General features: G+C 36.8%; 1 protein-coding gene across 3 annotated transcripts in view; it reads left to right on the top strand.

Moving 5' to 3' along the window:
* Positions 1-14069, top strand: part of XPOT (exportin for tRNA) — a gene marked incomplete at both ends in the record, with an annotated part of 37943 nt that overhangs the window by 11562 nt on the left and 12312 nt on the right. The window contains 15 exons of one of the 3 annotated variants that reach the window (XM_080705407.1): positions 22-60; positions 181-258; positions 1491-1529; positions 1660-1722; positions 3409-3533; positions 3847-3991; positions 4149-4268; positions 4773-4867; positions 5820-5889; positions 7831-8069; positions 9212-9497; positions 10921-11110; positions 11865-11981; positions 12256-12371; positions 13210-13257. In XM_080705407.1, coding sequence (XP_080561533.1) covers positions 22-60; positions 181-258; positions 1491-1529; positions 1660-1722; positions 3409-3533; positions 3847-3991; positions 4149-4268; positions 4773-4867; positions 5820-5889; positions 7831-8069; positions 9212-9497; positions 10921-11110; positions 11865-11981; positions 12256-12371; positions 13210-13257 — 1770 coding nt within the window. Of the gene's footprint in view, positions 1-21; positions 259-1490; positions 1530-1659; positions 1723-3408; positions 3534-3846; positions 3992-4148; positions 4269-4772; positions 4868-5819; positions 5890-7830; positions 8070-9211; positions 9498-10920; positions 11111-11864; positions 11982-12255; positions 12372-13209; positions 13258-14069 lie in introns of all 3 variants that reach the window. The other 2 variants (XM_080705405.1, XM_080705406.1) reach the window with 2 other exon arrangements.

Below are 14069 nucleotides of genomic sequence, written 5' to 3'. Positions count from 1 at the left end.
AAAATCCCAATTTTTTTATAGGAAGAAGATGTAGACTTCCTGGCCAGATTTTCTAAGCTGGTAAATGGAATGGGTCAGTCATTGATAGTTAGCTGGACTAAATTAGTTAAGAATGGGGATATCAAGAATGCTCAAGAGGCACTACAAGCTATTGAAACAAAAGTGGCCCTTATGTTGCAGCTGCTAATTCATGAGGATGATGACATCTCATCTAACATTATTGGGTTTTGTTATGATTATCTTCACATATTGAAACAGGTAAGTCCCTGTTTTATTCTTTTGGTTCAGTAGATTTTAAATTTTAAAAAAACTCAAGTTGAGCGGATGATGCATGCTTGTAATCCCCACACTTGGGAGGCTGAAACAGGAGGATCACACAGGTTTGAAGCCAGCCTCAGCTACTTAGTGAGACCCTGTTTCCAAATTATAAAATAGATCTGAAAGTATAGCCTGGAGGTAGAAAAGCCCCTGGGTTCTACCCCCAGTACCACAAAAAAATTTTTTCTTAATTTTAAAAAACTCAGAAAATGAAATGACTGTATTCTAAAATTCACTAGATTGACAAGCTTTAGGCTTGTTATTTTTTTAATTTTGTACCTGTATTTCTTTTTCTTTTTTTTTTTTTTTTTTTTAGTACTGGGGATGGAACCTTTCTATCTCCGTGTTACACTTCCAGACCTATTTTATATTTTATTTGGAAACAGGGTCTCTTAAGCCAGAGAGACTGGCTTCGAACCTGCGTAATCTTGTCTCCACCTCTGAAGTGCGGGGATTACAAGTGTGCGCCACCATACCCGGCCAATATTTGTACCTATATTTCTAAATACTCTAGGAATTTTGTTAAGCATGGTTTGCTAGTATCGTGTACATCATTTCCTACAATGTTTTACAATTAAAATTTCCCAGTTATTTCCAATATGATCTTAAAATGTAAATAATCTTAGCATGTAGCTTTTTAAAGATACATGGTACATAATGAGGTATATACTTCTCATTCTGATATTAGGTAAGAGAGCCATTCCGATTTTATTTGTTGGGGTGAATTGAATCAAGTTAGGTTAAGGTAAATAACAAGTATGAAGTGATTAAAATAAGCATGACATGTTCTCCATAAATACTTTAAGAAATTACAGGCAGTGAGAAAGGTGTGATTACTATTGGTAATCTTACTAGATCTCTTAAAGCCTGTTTTTCATTGTTTAAAAATAAGATGAGACCATCCTTTACTGTCTTGTAACCTGCTGCTTGCTGAATACATTGTAGATATCTTTTAAAATTAAGTTCATCTACATGTTTATGTTCATATGTCAAGCTATTTACTGCAAGTAGAATTACTAGATATTAAGTTATATTTCCAACATAGGTGCTGCAAACTACCCTCCAGAAATTTATGTGTATGTTTTAGGTCTTAAAGTGATTAAAAGAAAAAACTTCTGATAAGCAAGTATAACTTGAGGAGACCTAATGTATTATTGCTTGCTTTTTAACAGCTTACAGTGCTCTCAGATCAACAAAAAGCTAATGTAGAGGTAATTGTCTTCTTACTTTAAATCAATAACTGATTCTTTATCTGAACTCTGACTTAAAATGTATCTTTATTTCAAATTATACAAATTAAAGGAAATCAATTGATAAAACTTATTTTATTCTTAATTTTAGGCAATCATGTTGGCCGTTATGAAAAAATTGACTTATGATGAAGAATATAACTTTGAAAATGAAGTAAGAAATTTTTTGCATTAAAAAGAAACTTTTTAATTTTATTGTTTGTGTATATCAAATGAATCTTTTTTATTGTTTGGGGGACTTTTAAAACAAGAAGTAGTATTTGAAAAATCAGTTTATTTATGGATATAGTCTTGTTCAGTATTGACATCAACTTTGTGTAAGCCTCTTATTCCTTCACTTTTGATGTTTTGCTCATTAACAACCCTTTATAAGCCATGCATGGTGGCACATGCTTGTAATCTCAACATTCAAAAGGCTGAGACAGGAGGCTCGCAGGTTCACGGCCAGCCTCAGCTACTTAGGCCCTAAAAATAGGGCTGGGGTAGTGCTCAGAAGTAGAATGCCCCTGGAATCCATCCCCAGTACCACACAAAAAAAATCCTTTATAAAATACTTAGTAATGCTAGGAGTATAGCTCAATGACAGAAGGCTTGCCTAGCATGCGCAAGGCCCTGGGTTCAATCACAAGCACCACAAAAAGAAGAAAAAATACTTTTTAGCAAAACTTTAGTCATATGTTAATGTTATTTGATTATATTTTACTCTATATAATAATGAATAAGTCTCAAGTCATCAGTGTATATGGGAGGGTGGAAAAGAGGCTTAATTGTCTGGACTTGTTCTATTAAAGGTGTGTGTGTGTGTGTGTGTGTGTGTGTGTGTGTGTGTGTGTGTGTGTACGCGTGCACACATGTGTGTTACTGGGGGTGCAACCCAGAGGCTTTCTACCTCCAGGCTATACTCCCAGACCTATTTTAAACCTTATTTGGAAACAGGGTCTCACTAAGTTGCTGAGAGCCTCACTCAGTAGCCGAGGCTGGCTTCGAACCTGTGCAATCCTCCTTTCTCAGCTCCCAAACACTGGGATTATAAGCATGTGTCATCATGCCCAGAATAAAGTCTTTTTTTGAGAGTTGTAAAAGGGTCAGCTTCTCATCAAACATAGGGCCATTAGGTATTTCCTGCAAGGTCAAGCTTCCAAAAAATGTAATATAGAAGGATGATGGTGATTATGAATGACCAACACATGGCACTAAGGATGTGCCAGGCATTTTGAGTGTGTATGTGTGGGTGGGTCTGGGGATGGAACCCAGGAGCATTCAACCTCCAAGCTGCACCTTCTGCCCTAGTTTTATTCTTTATTTTGAAACAGGGTCTCACTAAGTTGTGGAGGGCCTCACTAAGTAGTTGAGGCTGTCCATGAACCGCAGTCCTCCAGTCTCAGCCTCACAAATGCTGGGATACAAGTAAGCGCCACCATGCCAGGCATGCCAGGCTTTTAATATTTATCTTTAGTCACACAATATTATTACTACTTTTCGAAGCAAAGAGATAATAAACAGGGTGCTGATAGTGTCAAAGCCCAATGTAGAAAGAGAACTAAAGTTAACACATAGGATTTTTTTTTTTTTTTTTTTTTTTGGTACTGGGGATGGAACCCAGTAACCTTCTACCTCCAGGCTATACTCTCAGACCTCTTTTATATTTTATTTGAAAGCAGGATCTCACTAAGTTGCTGACAGCCTCACTAAGTAGCTGAGGCTGGCTTCAAGCCAGTGTGTCCTCCTGCTTCAGCCTCCCAAGTACTAGAATTATAAGTGTGAGCTACCACACCCAGCTCACACATAAGAATTTTAAGATCTAAGTTTCCTAAATGAGGATTTTAACCTGTGTCAATAGGGTGAAGATGAAGCCATGTTTGTAGAATACAGAAAACAATTGAAATTATTGTTGGACAGACTTGCTCAAGTTTCACCAGAGTTACTGCTGGCTTCTGTTCGCAGAGTTTTTAGTTCTACACTGCAGTAAGTTTGTGACTGTTTTTGTAACAATCCCATTCTTTTTATTTCTCTAATAATCTCAAATAAGTTATTCTGGTGATTTATTTATATAGTCCATGTTTTATGAATGTATCTCTGAAAATAGTGGCCTTCCTTATCCCTGTAATTTGTCTTTGATCTAGTTTTTTATATAAATTTAAGGTGCCTGACAAAAATCAACAGTTATTGCGACTTCTTAATCATTAAAGAGGCTTCTATTGGTGTTTTACTGTCCTTTGCAACACTGGTTGTATAAAAAGTTTATGTCAGATCCCACTGACATGCTGTATCTTGGTAGGAATTGGCAGACCATACGGTTTATGGAAGTTGAAGTAGCAATAAGATTGCTGTATATGTTGGCAGAAGCTCTTCCAGTATCTCATGGTGCTCACTTCTCAGGTGATGTTTCAAAAGCTAGTGCTTTGCAGGATATGATGCGAACTGTAAGTATACAGAAGATCATTTGTTTTTAATATAATTATCTTTTCGGTATAAGTTAATGGGAGCTTTTTAATTGTTAGAGCTTACTGTGTGCTTATACTGAGGCATTTTGATGCTGCAATGAGTCAGAGTAGTTTTCTTCACTTTTTCCTGCTACAGTTGGTAACATCAGGAGTCAGTTCCTATCAGCATACATCTGTGACATTGGAGTTCTTTGAAACTGTTGTTAGATATGAGAAGTTTTTTACAGTTGAACCTCAACACATTCCATGTGTATTAGTAAGTATGCACTTTACTCTGAATTTTTATTTTACATGATTTTAACTTATGGTCAGATAGTATACCATCTTTCTGTTCCCTCTAACTGTTATCAGAGTTAAGAGCTTATCTAAAGTCTTCAAGAGCCTGTTTGTGTATAATATAAAATTACTTGTGCCGGGCATATTAGTGCACACTTGTGATGCCAGTATTTGGGAGGCTGAGACAGGAGGATCTGGGTACGTGGATAGCCTCAGCTACTTAGTGAGGCCCTCCACAAATTAGTGAGACCCTGTTTCAAAATAAAAAATAAAAATAGGGCTGGGGGTATAGCTCAGAGGGTGAATGCCCCTGGGTTCCGACCTCAACACCAAAAAAGAAAAAAAAATTGCTTGTATATTCTTGGTCCCTGATTGCTGGAGCCTAAGAAGTAAAATTTTATGTGAATGAAAATATAGAATGAGACTAGCAATGAAAGCCTCAAATAAGTACAGAAGTAGTAAAAAAGTATCTTTGTTTCTCTAGATGGCTTTCTTAGATCACAGGGGTTTGCGGCATTCTAGTGCTAAAGTACGGAGCAGAACCGCTTATCTGTTTTCGAGATTTGTTAAATCTCTCAAGTAAGTATAAAATTTTAGTTATTACATTTACCTGTTTTTTAAGCTGGTGTTCCATTTTGTGTTATGGTGTCTGCTCATTAGCCAAGTACTTTGTTCAGCATTAATGGGTGGTTTGTTTGTGTTAATTTTTTTGATGCTGGAGATTGAACTCGGCATTGAGTATGCTAAATGCATGCTCTTATCACTGAGCTACAATTCCGGCCTCTGTTTGCTTACTTCCAGTAGATGACACCTACCATTACTAATGGCATATAACCAATAATTTTATTGCAGTAGGTCACTATATGGTTTTTCTAAAATTCCTTAAAAATATATTTCTAGCCGGGCATGGTGGTGCACGCTTGTAATCCCCACACTTGCGAGGCTGAGACAGGAGGATCGTGCAGGTTCGAAGCCAGCCTCAGCTGGTTTTAAGAGACCCTGTTTCCAAATAAAATATTAAAAAATTGGTCTGGGAGTGTTGGAGGAAGAAGGCCCGTGGGTTCCATCCCCAGTACCACAAAAAACCAAACATATATATATATATATATATATATATATATATATATATATATATATATATGTATGTATGTATGTATGTATATATACATGCATATATATATAATCTAATCCATTTTGTAGTCTTATACCTAATTGCTTAGTTGCTCTATAATTATTAAATTATACATTTTAAATGTTAGCCTATTAATTTACTCTTGATTATTAAGTATTACCAATAATAAACTATTAAAAGCAAAAGAAAATGAATGTTAGTACCATTTTTGGTATGAAAAGTACTTACTATTAGGCTTACAAGAATACTACAAGTCATCTTGACAGTCCATCACTACAGAGGAGACCATAGTTATAAATGTGAAAAGCTTCGAACTGAACTTTTCTTTAGTTCTGTCTTAATAAGGGTTGATATTTTTTGCAATTTTTTGAGAGTATTATTGTGATTTTCTTCTTTCAGTAAACAAATGAATCCTTTCATTGAAGATATTTTGAATCGAATACAAGACTTATTAGCCCTTTCTCCACCTGTAAGTATCTATATTGGTCTTTTCCCCAAATATCGTTGAGGCTATGTATGCCATTAACCTTTGCCTTTGTGGTAGTGAAGAGATATGTGTGTAAGTGGTTCTGTTTTCCAAAATTCCTCTTTAGTTATGAAACAAGAGTCAACTGAGATATGATCTCGTTTCCCAGTACTGTTAAATGTTGTTGAAGTGCTTTATGAAGAAGAAAATTCAACTCTTACTATTCTCTTCTACCACCATTATGTTAATCATTCTTATCAACTGCAGCTGATACACTGAAGTTTTTCTGTGTGTCCTCAGGTTTAGGGTAAAAAAATTTAAATGCTGGTTGGTGTCCATTTCACTAAAAAGATTTAAGATACTTTGTAAGTACATTTTTACTTAGACATGTTTTTATGTAAAGCAAAATACTGACACCTATAATGAAAGTCATTATTAGGCACTATTTGAGAAATAATAAACATCAAATAATGCTTTTGTTCTTCCCCAAACTATGATGTCGATTTCAAAGGTTATGTAATATCACTGCATGAAAGTTAACTAGTGAATTAAGTATGTGGTGAATTTATCTTTGCATTCATATTACAAAAACTTAGGACTTAAAGTACTTTACCCATTTAATGCCAGTTTTTCTTGGTACAACTGACCCATGGGACTTGGGCATTCAATGTCATATTATCTTAGAGATATTAGAACTTTTCTATATTTCAAGGCTCTCTGCAACTATTGAAACCTTGTTTGAAAATAAAAAGCAAAATAAGGCTGGACGTATAGCTCAGAGGTAGACTGTCCCTGGGTTTAATCCCCAGTATATATGTGTATATATATACGTATCTCTCTCTCACACACACACACACACACACACACACACACACACACACACATCAAGTAGAAATTCTTAATCCTGAAAATATTAGTTTGTTTAGCCTTTGTACCAATAAGAAAGCAGTTTTGTATACCTCGTGTTTAGTGTCATAGCAATCTTACAAACATGATTTCTTTATTTTTTATTTTTTATTGGTGCATTATATTCATACATCATATTGGAGTGAAAAACTTGTGTAGACTTACATGTACACATCATCCGTTTAGCCCCTACCCAATTCCCACCCCATTCCCTCCTCACAAACAAGATTTCTATAAAAGGAAATAAGTTAGAAGGTTTATTAATAGTTATATAATCATTAGCTAGGTGAGTGTACAGTGGCATACATGTGTAATTCCAGTATTTGGGAGGCTGAGAATGAAGGATCACAGGTTCAAGGCCAGCATCAGCAGCTTTAGTGAGACCCTGTTTCAAAATTTAAAAAAGGGCTAAGGGTAAGCCAGGCGTGGTGGCGCACGCTTGTAATCCCCGCGCTTGGGAGGCTGAGACAGGAGGATCGCAGAGATTCGAAGCCAGCCTCGGCTACTTAGTGAGGCTCTTAGCAACTTAGTGAGACCCTGTTTCCAAATAAAATATAAAATAGGTCTGAGTGTAGCCTGGAGGTAGAAAGCCCCTGGGTTCCACCCCTAGTACCACCAAAAAGGGGGGGGGGGGGCTAAGGGTATAGCTTGAAGGTAGAATGGTAGAATGCCCCTATGTTGAATCCCAAGTATAATCGATATTGTATGTATATATGTAATCATTTGCCAAGTTTTGCTATGAGTGTGTGTGTGTGTGTGTGTGTGTGTGTGTGTGTATGTTCAATCCCTGAGGACTGAACTCAGGGTTTTAGACATGCTAAGCACATACTCTAATCACTGAATTAATTACACCTCAGTCCAATACTTGAACTAGAGCCATGCTCTTTTGACGTCTAGTTTTCTTTCCATTATATGGTTATAAGAGAAAATTTATTTATCTGAGTTTATATGGTAGGTATGTCTCCTGTCTCTCTTATACTTATTCTGATTTTAAGGAGAACTAAAAAGAAAATTCATTGAGACTAAACTTTATTCTAGGAGAATGGCTACCAGTCCTTGTTGAGCAGTGATGATCAACTCTTTATTTATGAGACAGCAGGAGTACTGATTGTTAATAGTGAATATCCAGCAGAAAGGAAGCAAGCATTAATGAGGAATCTGTTGACTCCACTAATGGAAAAGTTTAAAATTCTGTTAGAAAAATTGATGCTGGCACAAGATGAAGAAAGGCAGGCATCTCTAGCTGACTGTCTCAACCATGCTGTTGGATTTGCCAGGTAAGCATGATTACATTAAACTTGTAAAGTTTTTACTTCTACACAGATCACTTATTTGGACTTTTATTATGGGAATACATGTAAATCTGGTTTCCAAAAATGGATTACTCAAAGAATTTCTGGAATTATTTTCTAAATGCAGAGAATTAGAAAATTTAACTTAAAAAGTGAGTGAGATCATAAACTGTTCTGCATTTTACCTTGATGAGTGTTTCCTTGGTGACTAATTCCTTACCTCTTCTGATTTCTTTTGTGTAACTTGGTTATGTAATTAAGGAGGTTAGCTAAAGTACTTACATACCAGTGAATATTTTGTTTATTTTGGAGGTCCTGATTCCTTAGTTGTTGCATTATATCTTGATTGAAGACCAGCCAAGCAGCCATTTCTTTCTACCCATCATTTTTATTGGCAAACAACAACAGGGTGAGAATTGTAGTGATTGCTAATTAGAAGTTATATAGAGAATTTGTTCCACGAAATACTTAAGAGCAAGAGTTAGATATTAGAGAGGTTACATAAATAACTTGATTCTGAAGATTGTATTTTAAATTTAAATTGGTAGTTTGCATATTTTCTTGTACAGCTTAGTAATAGTGTTTTTTCTTTACATATTTTATCAGGATTTAGTAAAACATTTAGATGTTCTGTAATGACTGTATATTAACTACATCTCATTAATTTGACTAAGTTTTGGTGGTTTTTTTGTTTGTTTGTTTGTTTGTTTGTTTGTTTGTTTGTTTTGGTGGTACTGGGGATGGAACCCAGAGGCTTTCTACCTCCAGGCTATACTCCCAGACCTTTTTTATATTTTATTTGGAAACAGGGTCTCACTAAGTTGCTGAAAGCCTCACTAAGTAGCTGAGGCTGGCTTCGAACCTGTGTGATCCTCCTGACTCAGCCTACCAAGCTCGGGGATTACAAGCGTGCGCCACCACGCCCGGCTTCATTAATTTAATTTGCACCTTTTATTTTGGACTAATTGGAAACAGTCGTTTATATATAACCATATTAACTAAAGATGTAATCTTAATGTGGAAAATAAATAACTAGCTTCTTAATTTTGTTGTGCATTGTTTTTGAAAATTCCATAATACTTTAAAGAGTAAAGTTAAATTTGGTTGCCTTGTTTTTGCTTCTATAGTCGAACCAGCAAAGCTTTCAGCAACAAGCAAACTGTGAAACAGTGTGGCTGTTCCGAAGTTTATCTGGACTGTTTACAGACATTCTTGCCAGCCCTCAGTTGTCCCTTACAAAAGGATATTCTCAGAAGTGGAGTTCGCACTTTCCTTCATAGAATGATTATTTGCCTAGAGGAGGAAGTTCTTCCATTCATTCCATCTGCCTCAGAACACATGCTCAAAGACTGTGAAGCAAAAGACCTCCAGGAGTTCATTCCTCTCATCAACCAGATTACGGCCAAATTTAAGGTAGACCACACACCTTCAGAGTTCCGACACTCCTGATTTAACCATCTTTTTCTAACTTAAACATTAGGTGAAGCAAGGCGCAGTGGCTTACATCTGTAATCCCAGTACATGGGAGATTGAGACAGGAGGATCGCAGGTTTGAGGCCAGCCTTAGCAGCTTAACAAAGCCCTCAGCAACATAAGTAAGAAACTGTTTCAAAATAAAAAGGGCTGAGAGTATAGCAAAGAGGGAGAATGCCCCTGAGTTCAATCCCCAGGATTCCCCCCCCCTCCCCAAAAAACAAGATTAGATGTATTTATTTTCAGGTGTGTTTGGCGTGTGTGTGTGTTACTGGGAAACCAGAGGTATTCTACCTTTGAGGAGCCCCTAATTTGACTTTATTTTTTATTACAAAACAGGGTCTCGCTAGATTGATGAGAATTTTACTAGCTGAGGCTGTCCTCGAACCTGTGGTCCTCCTGTCTTAGCCTTCAAGCACAGGGATTATAGGTGTGTGTCACTATACCCAGCTCCTTTTCTTTTTAATATGAGTTACTTAAGGACATGTATCAGATGAGTTTTTGTTGTTGTTGTGGTGGTGGTGATGGTGTTTTTGTTTTTGTTTGTGTTTTGCGGATTTGGGGATAGAACCCCGGGGCATTTGACCTCCGAGCTACACCCTCTGCCCTAGTTTTTACTCTTTATTTTGAAACAGGGTCTCACTAAGTTGTGAAAGGCCTCACTAAGTACCTGAGGCTGTCCATGAACTGTGATCCTCCGGTCTCAACTTCCTGAATGCTAGGATTATAAGCGTGCACCACCACGCCCAGCTTCAAATGAGTTTTTATCATTCCCAATATCTAACACACTGTCACATGGATCAGGCTTATTCGACTTTTTTTTTTTTTTTTTTTTTTTTTTTTTTGGTGGTACTGGGGATGGAACCCAGGGACTTTCTCTGGGCTACACTCCCAAGTATTTTTGCATGTTCGCTCATTTGGTCCTCTTAATAAAGCTAAGAAGTAGGAATTAATTATATCTAAGAGATTAAGAAACCAAGTCACAGAGGTTAAGAAATTTGCCAAAGAACATATAAAACCTAAGGATCCAGTCACATATTTTGATTTATAATTTAGCAATAAAAATCATTTCTTGGGAATTTAAATTTCATGACACTCCATGGCAATTTATGATTGTGACTACATGTTATTTTAACCTGACTCTTTAAGTTCTAGGAACTGGATTGAACTTAGTGATCTTTAGGCTTTCACTAATATTTATGACATATAGATTTTGTCTTACAAATGATAATTTACTAACTGGACTACACACATAATATCTCCTAGAGACTCTGAAAAAAGGCTTTATGTAAAAATTTCCCCTAAGTTCCACATTAATTTTCTTGCTTATTTCTAGGTAGTAATTGTTATTTTCTATCTTCAGATACAGGTATCCCCGTTTTTGCAACAGATGTTCATGCCGCTGCTTCATGCAATTTTTGAAGTGCTGCTCCGACCTGCAGAAGAGAACGACCAGTCTGCTGCTTTAGAGAAGCAAATGTTGCGAAGGAGTTACTTTGCCTTCCTGCAAACAGTCACGGGCAGTGGAATGAGCGAAGTTATAGCAAATCAAGGTTGGGGACACATACCACAACTGACTTGTCTGTTTAAGGCATTCCCTGTCACAGTTACACATCTGTACACATAAGGGTGAGGGAAACACAAAGCTCTTGAGGTAGTTGTACATTGACTTCTAAGAAGACAGCCCATTAATTATAGGCTAGGAATCATCTACTTTTATGTTCAGCACCTTAAAATTAATTTGTATTCAGTTTCTCCAAGTATTCTGAATTGTTTTAATGATATGCTAAGTGGCATAATGATCACATGCCAGAGTTGACCTGACAGTTTAGTCTCACCAGCCAGTTTGCCATTTTAGAATTAAAAGTAAATAGGACTGCGTAGATCACCATAGAGAATTCTGTTGTTTAGGACATGGAGGTGGGGGCAAGATATCAAGAGAATGCTTATTTTTTTTTTTGGTGCTTAAAATTACATGCCCATTTAGTAAAAGTCAAGGGACCATATCAACTCTCAATGCTTTTTTTTTGGTGGTACTGGGGTTCCTGGTAGCCCTTCTACCTCCGGGCTACACTCCCAGACCTATTTTATATTTTTATTTGGAAACAGGGTCTCCTAAGCCAGCGTGCGCGGCTGGCTTAGAACCTGCGCGATCCTCCTGTCTCTGCCTCCCAAGCACGGGGATTACAAGCGTGCGCCACCACGCCCGGTTTCTCAAGCTTTTTTACTTGTTACTGTACATGAAATGAGAGTTTGAGGTTGCCTTTCTAGTTCTTTTTGAAATCTAACTCTAGTTTTTCTCTTTAGGTGCAGAGAATGTAGAACAAGTACTTATTACAGTTATCCAAGGAGCAGTTGACTATCCAGATCCAATTGCACAGAAGACATGCTTTATCATCCTCTCAAAGTTGGTAGAACTCTGGGGTGAGATTTTTTTTTTCTCTATTTTGTTTGCAGTGCGGGAGATCAAACCCAGGGTCTCAATGCACATACTAGGCAAGCACTCTACTACAGAGCTATCCCCCCAGCTTGATCAACTGTTTTCTAACCTTCATTCCCCAGCCAGACTCATATTATTCTTAAAGATGAAGTAGAGCCCTCACTCAAACAGAAGCAAGAATTGGGAGTTGATTTTTCCCTATGAATGAACTAATTGATTTTCTTTGTATACAAAATGAAAATCTGAATTCTCTTACAGGAGGTAAAGATGGACCGGTGGGATTTGCTGATTTTGTTTATAAGCACATCGTCCCTGCATGTTTCCTAGCACCTTTAAAACAAACCTTTGATCTGGCTGATGCACAAACAGTATTGGTAAGCACCTAGAAATCCTTACCTTGTATAGATCTCATATCCTTGTAATTTCTTCTCTAATGCAGGTTGGTTGTTTTATGCTTCATTGCCATTTGAATGGTTCTAAATGAGGATTTATTTATTTACTTTTGCAGTACTAGGGATCAAACCCAGGGCTTCATGCATGGTGAGGCAGGCACTCTATCACTGAGCTGCATCCTATCCGAGGATTTATTCTTTTTAAAGGTCAATGATTCTAGACCTTCTGTGGATGCCTATAGAATATATAAAATCAAACTTCTTCAACAGCCAAGACCCTGAAAGGGATAAATGATATAAACATAAAGCTTGAGATACTAGTTTCCTCTAATACCTATTCTTTTCTTTTCCTTTTTTTTTTTTTTTTTTTTTGACACCTGGGAATCAAACACAAGTCTTGTACATGCTAGACAAGCTCTCTACCACAGAGCTACATCCCTGACTCCTCATATAACTTTTAATTAATGACATGTGTTCCTTAACCCTTCAGAACATTAAATGGCAACTTTCTTCTCATGATCGAGTCTTAGAATCTCACTTTCAGAATGAATGTCCTTTTCTTACTTCCCCACAATCTAGGAAAAGTTATGTTTTATAATTGGAATTTATTACACTGTAGGGTTTTTTTTTTCTTTTTATATCAAATCCACTTACTCTACCCACCTGCTACCATTTCTTCCTTTGTCCCTTCTCTAGAGGTAAACATTTCCCTGAAAATATTTAGAGGTATATATTTTCCCTGCTGAAGACAGAGAAATAATAAGTGGGGTCAATAACCAAGAAATGACCATATCCAAATTCTTCAACTTACTTTCCACAGGCTCTGTCTGAGTGTGCTGTGACACTGAAAACAATTCATCTCAAACGGGTAAGCTTCATGCCCTATGCCCTTTCATTCTCACCTCATGTTGTATATTTATTACAGTTTAAATTGTGTTCGACCCATGTTCTTGAAAGCTGTATCTTTTATAAATGGTAATTGAGTTTACCACTGACTTTTTAGGTGTGATAAAGGGGTTAAAGTAGCAGTACTGTTTTTTTCCTTTATGCTATGTGTAACAAGAAAATAATGTGTTTTGGTTTGGATGTGAGAATCATAAGTCATTCTGGGTATTTTCAAATAACTTGAATTGTTTGCCAACATTTAAGAATGAGACACTTTATTTTTCTTTTTAAAAATTTTTCTTACAGTGCACCAGTAAAAAATGAAAAAATTCCTGCTGGGTGTGGTGGCACAGGCTTGTAATCCAGTACTTGAGAGGCTGAGACAAGAAGATCACAGGTTCATGGCCAGCCTCAGCTAGTTAATGAATCAGCCCTCAACAATGCAATCCTGTTTCAAAATAAAGAATAAATTGGGTTGGGGATGTAGTTCAGAAGTAGAATTTCCCTTGGGTTCAATCCCTAGTACAACAAAAGTAAATAAATAAATATCCTCTTTTCAACTTCTCTAAAAGACAGAATGATAGCATAGGACCTGTATCTTCTCACAATCAGGTAAACAGCAGCAGTTCCCACACATCCTACAAAGCTCCTGTTACCATTCTCCTTTCAGCCCCTTTACTTATTTGAACTCGGGCTTTTTCTTCTAGTAGAGATTTGAAGGATTTTCACTACATCTGCTGTATGCTAAAGTAAGGGGTATGTGTGTTTGAGGGCATCAAGGAGCTGTGTAAGGAT

This window comes from Muscardinus avellanarius (assembly GCF_963383645.1).
Source record: "Muscardinus avellanarius genome assembly, chromosome: 11".
NCBI classification, from domain to species: domain Eukaryota; kingdom Metazoa; phylum Chordata; class Mammalia; order Rodentia; family Gliridae; genus Muscardinus; species Muscardinus avellanarius.
The sequence above is the reverse complement of the archived record's forward strand: the minus strand, read 5'-3'. Positions and strand labels throughout refer to the sequence as shown.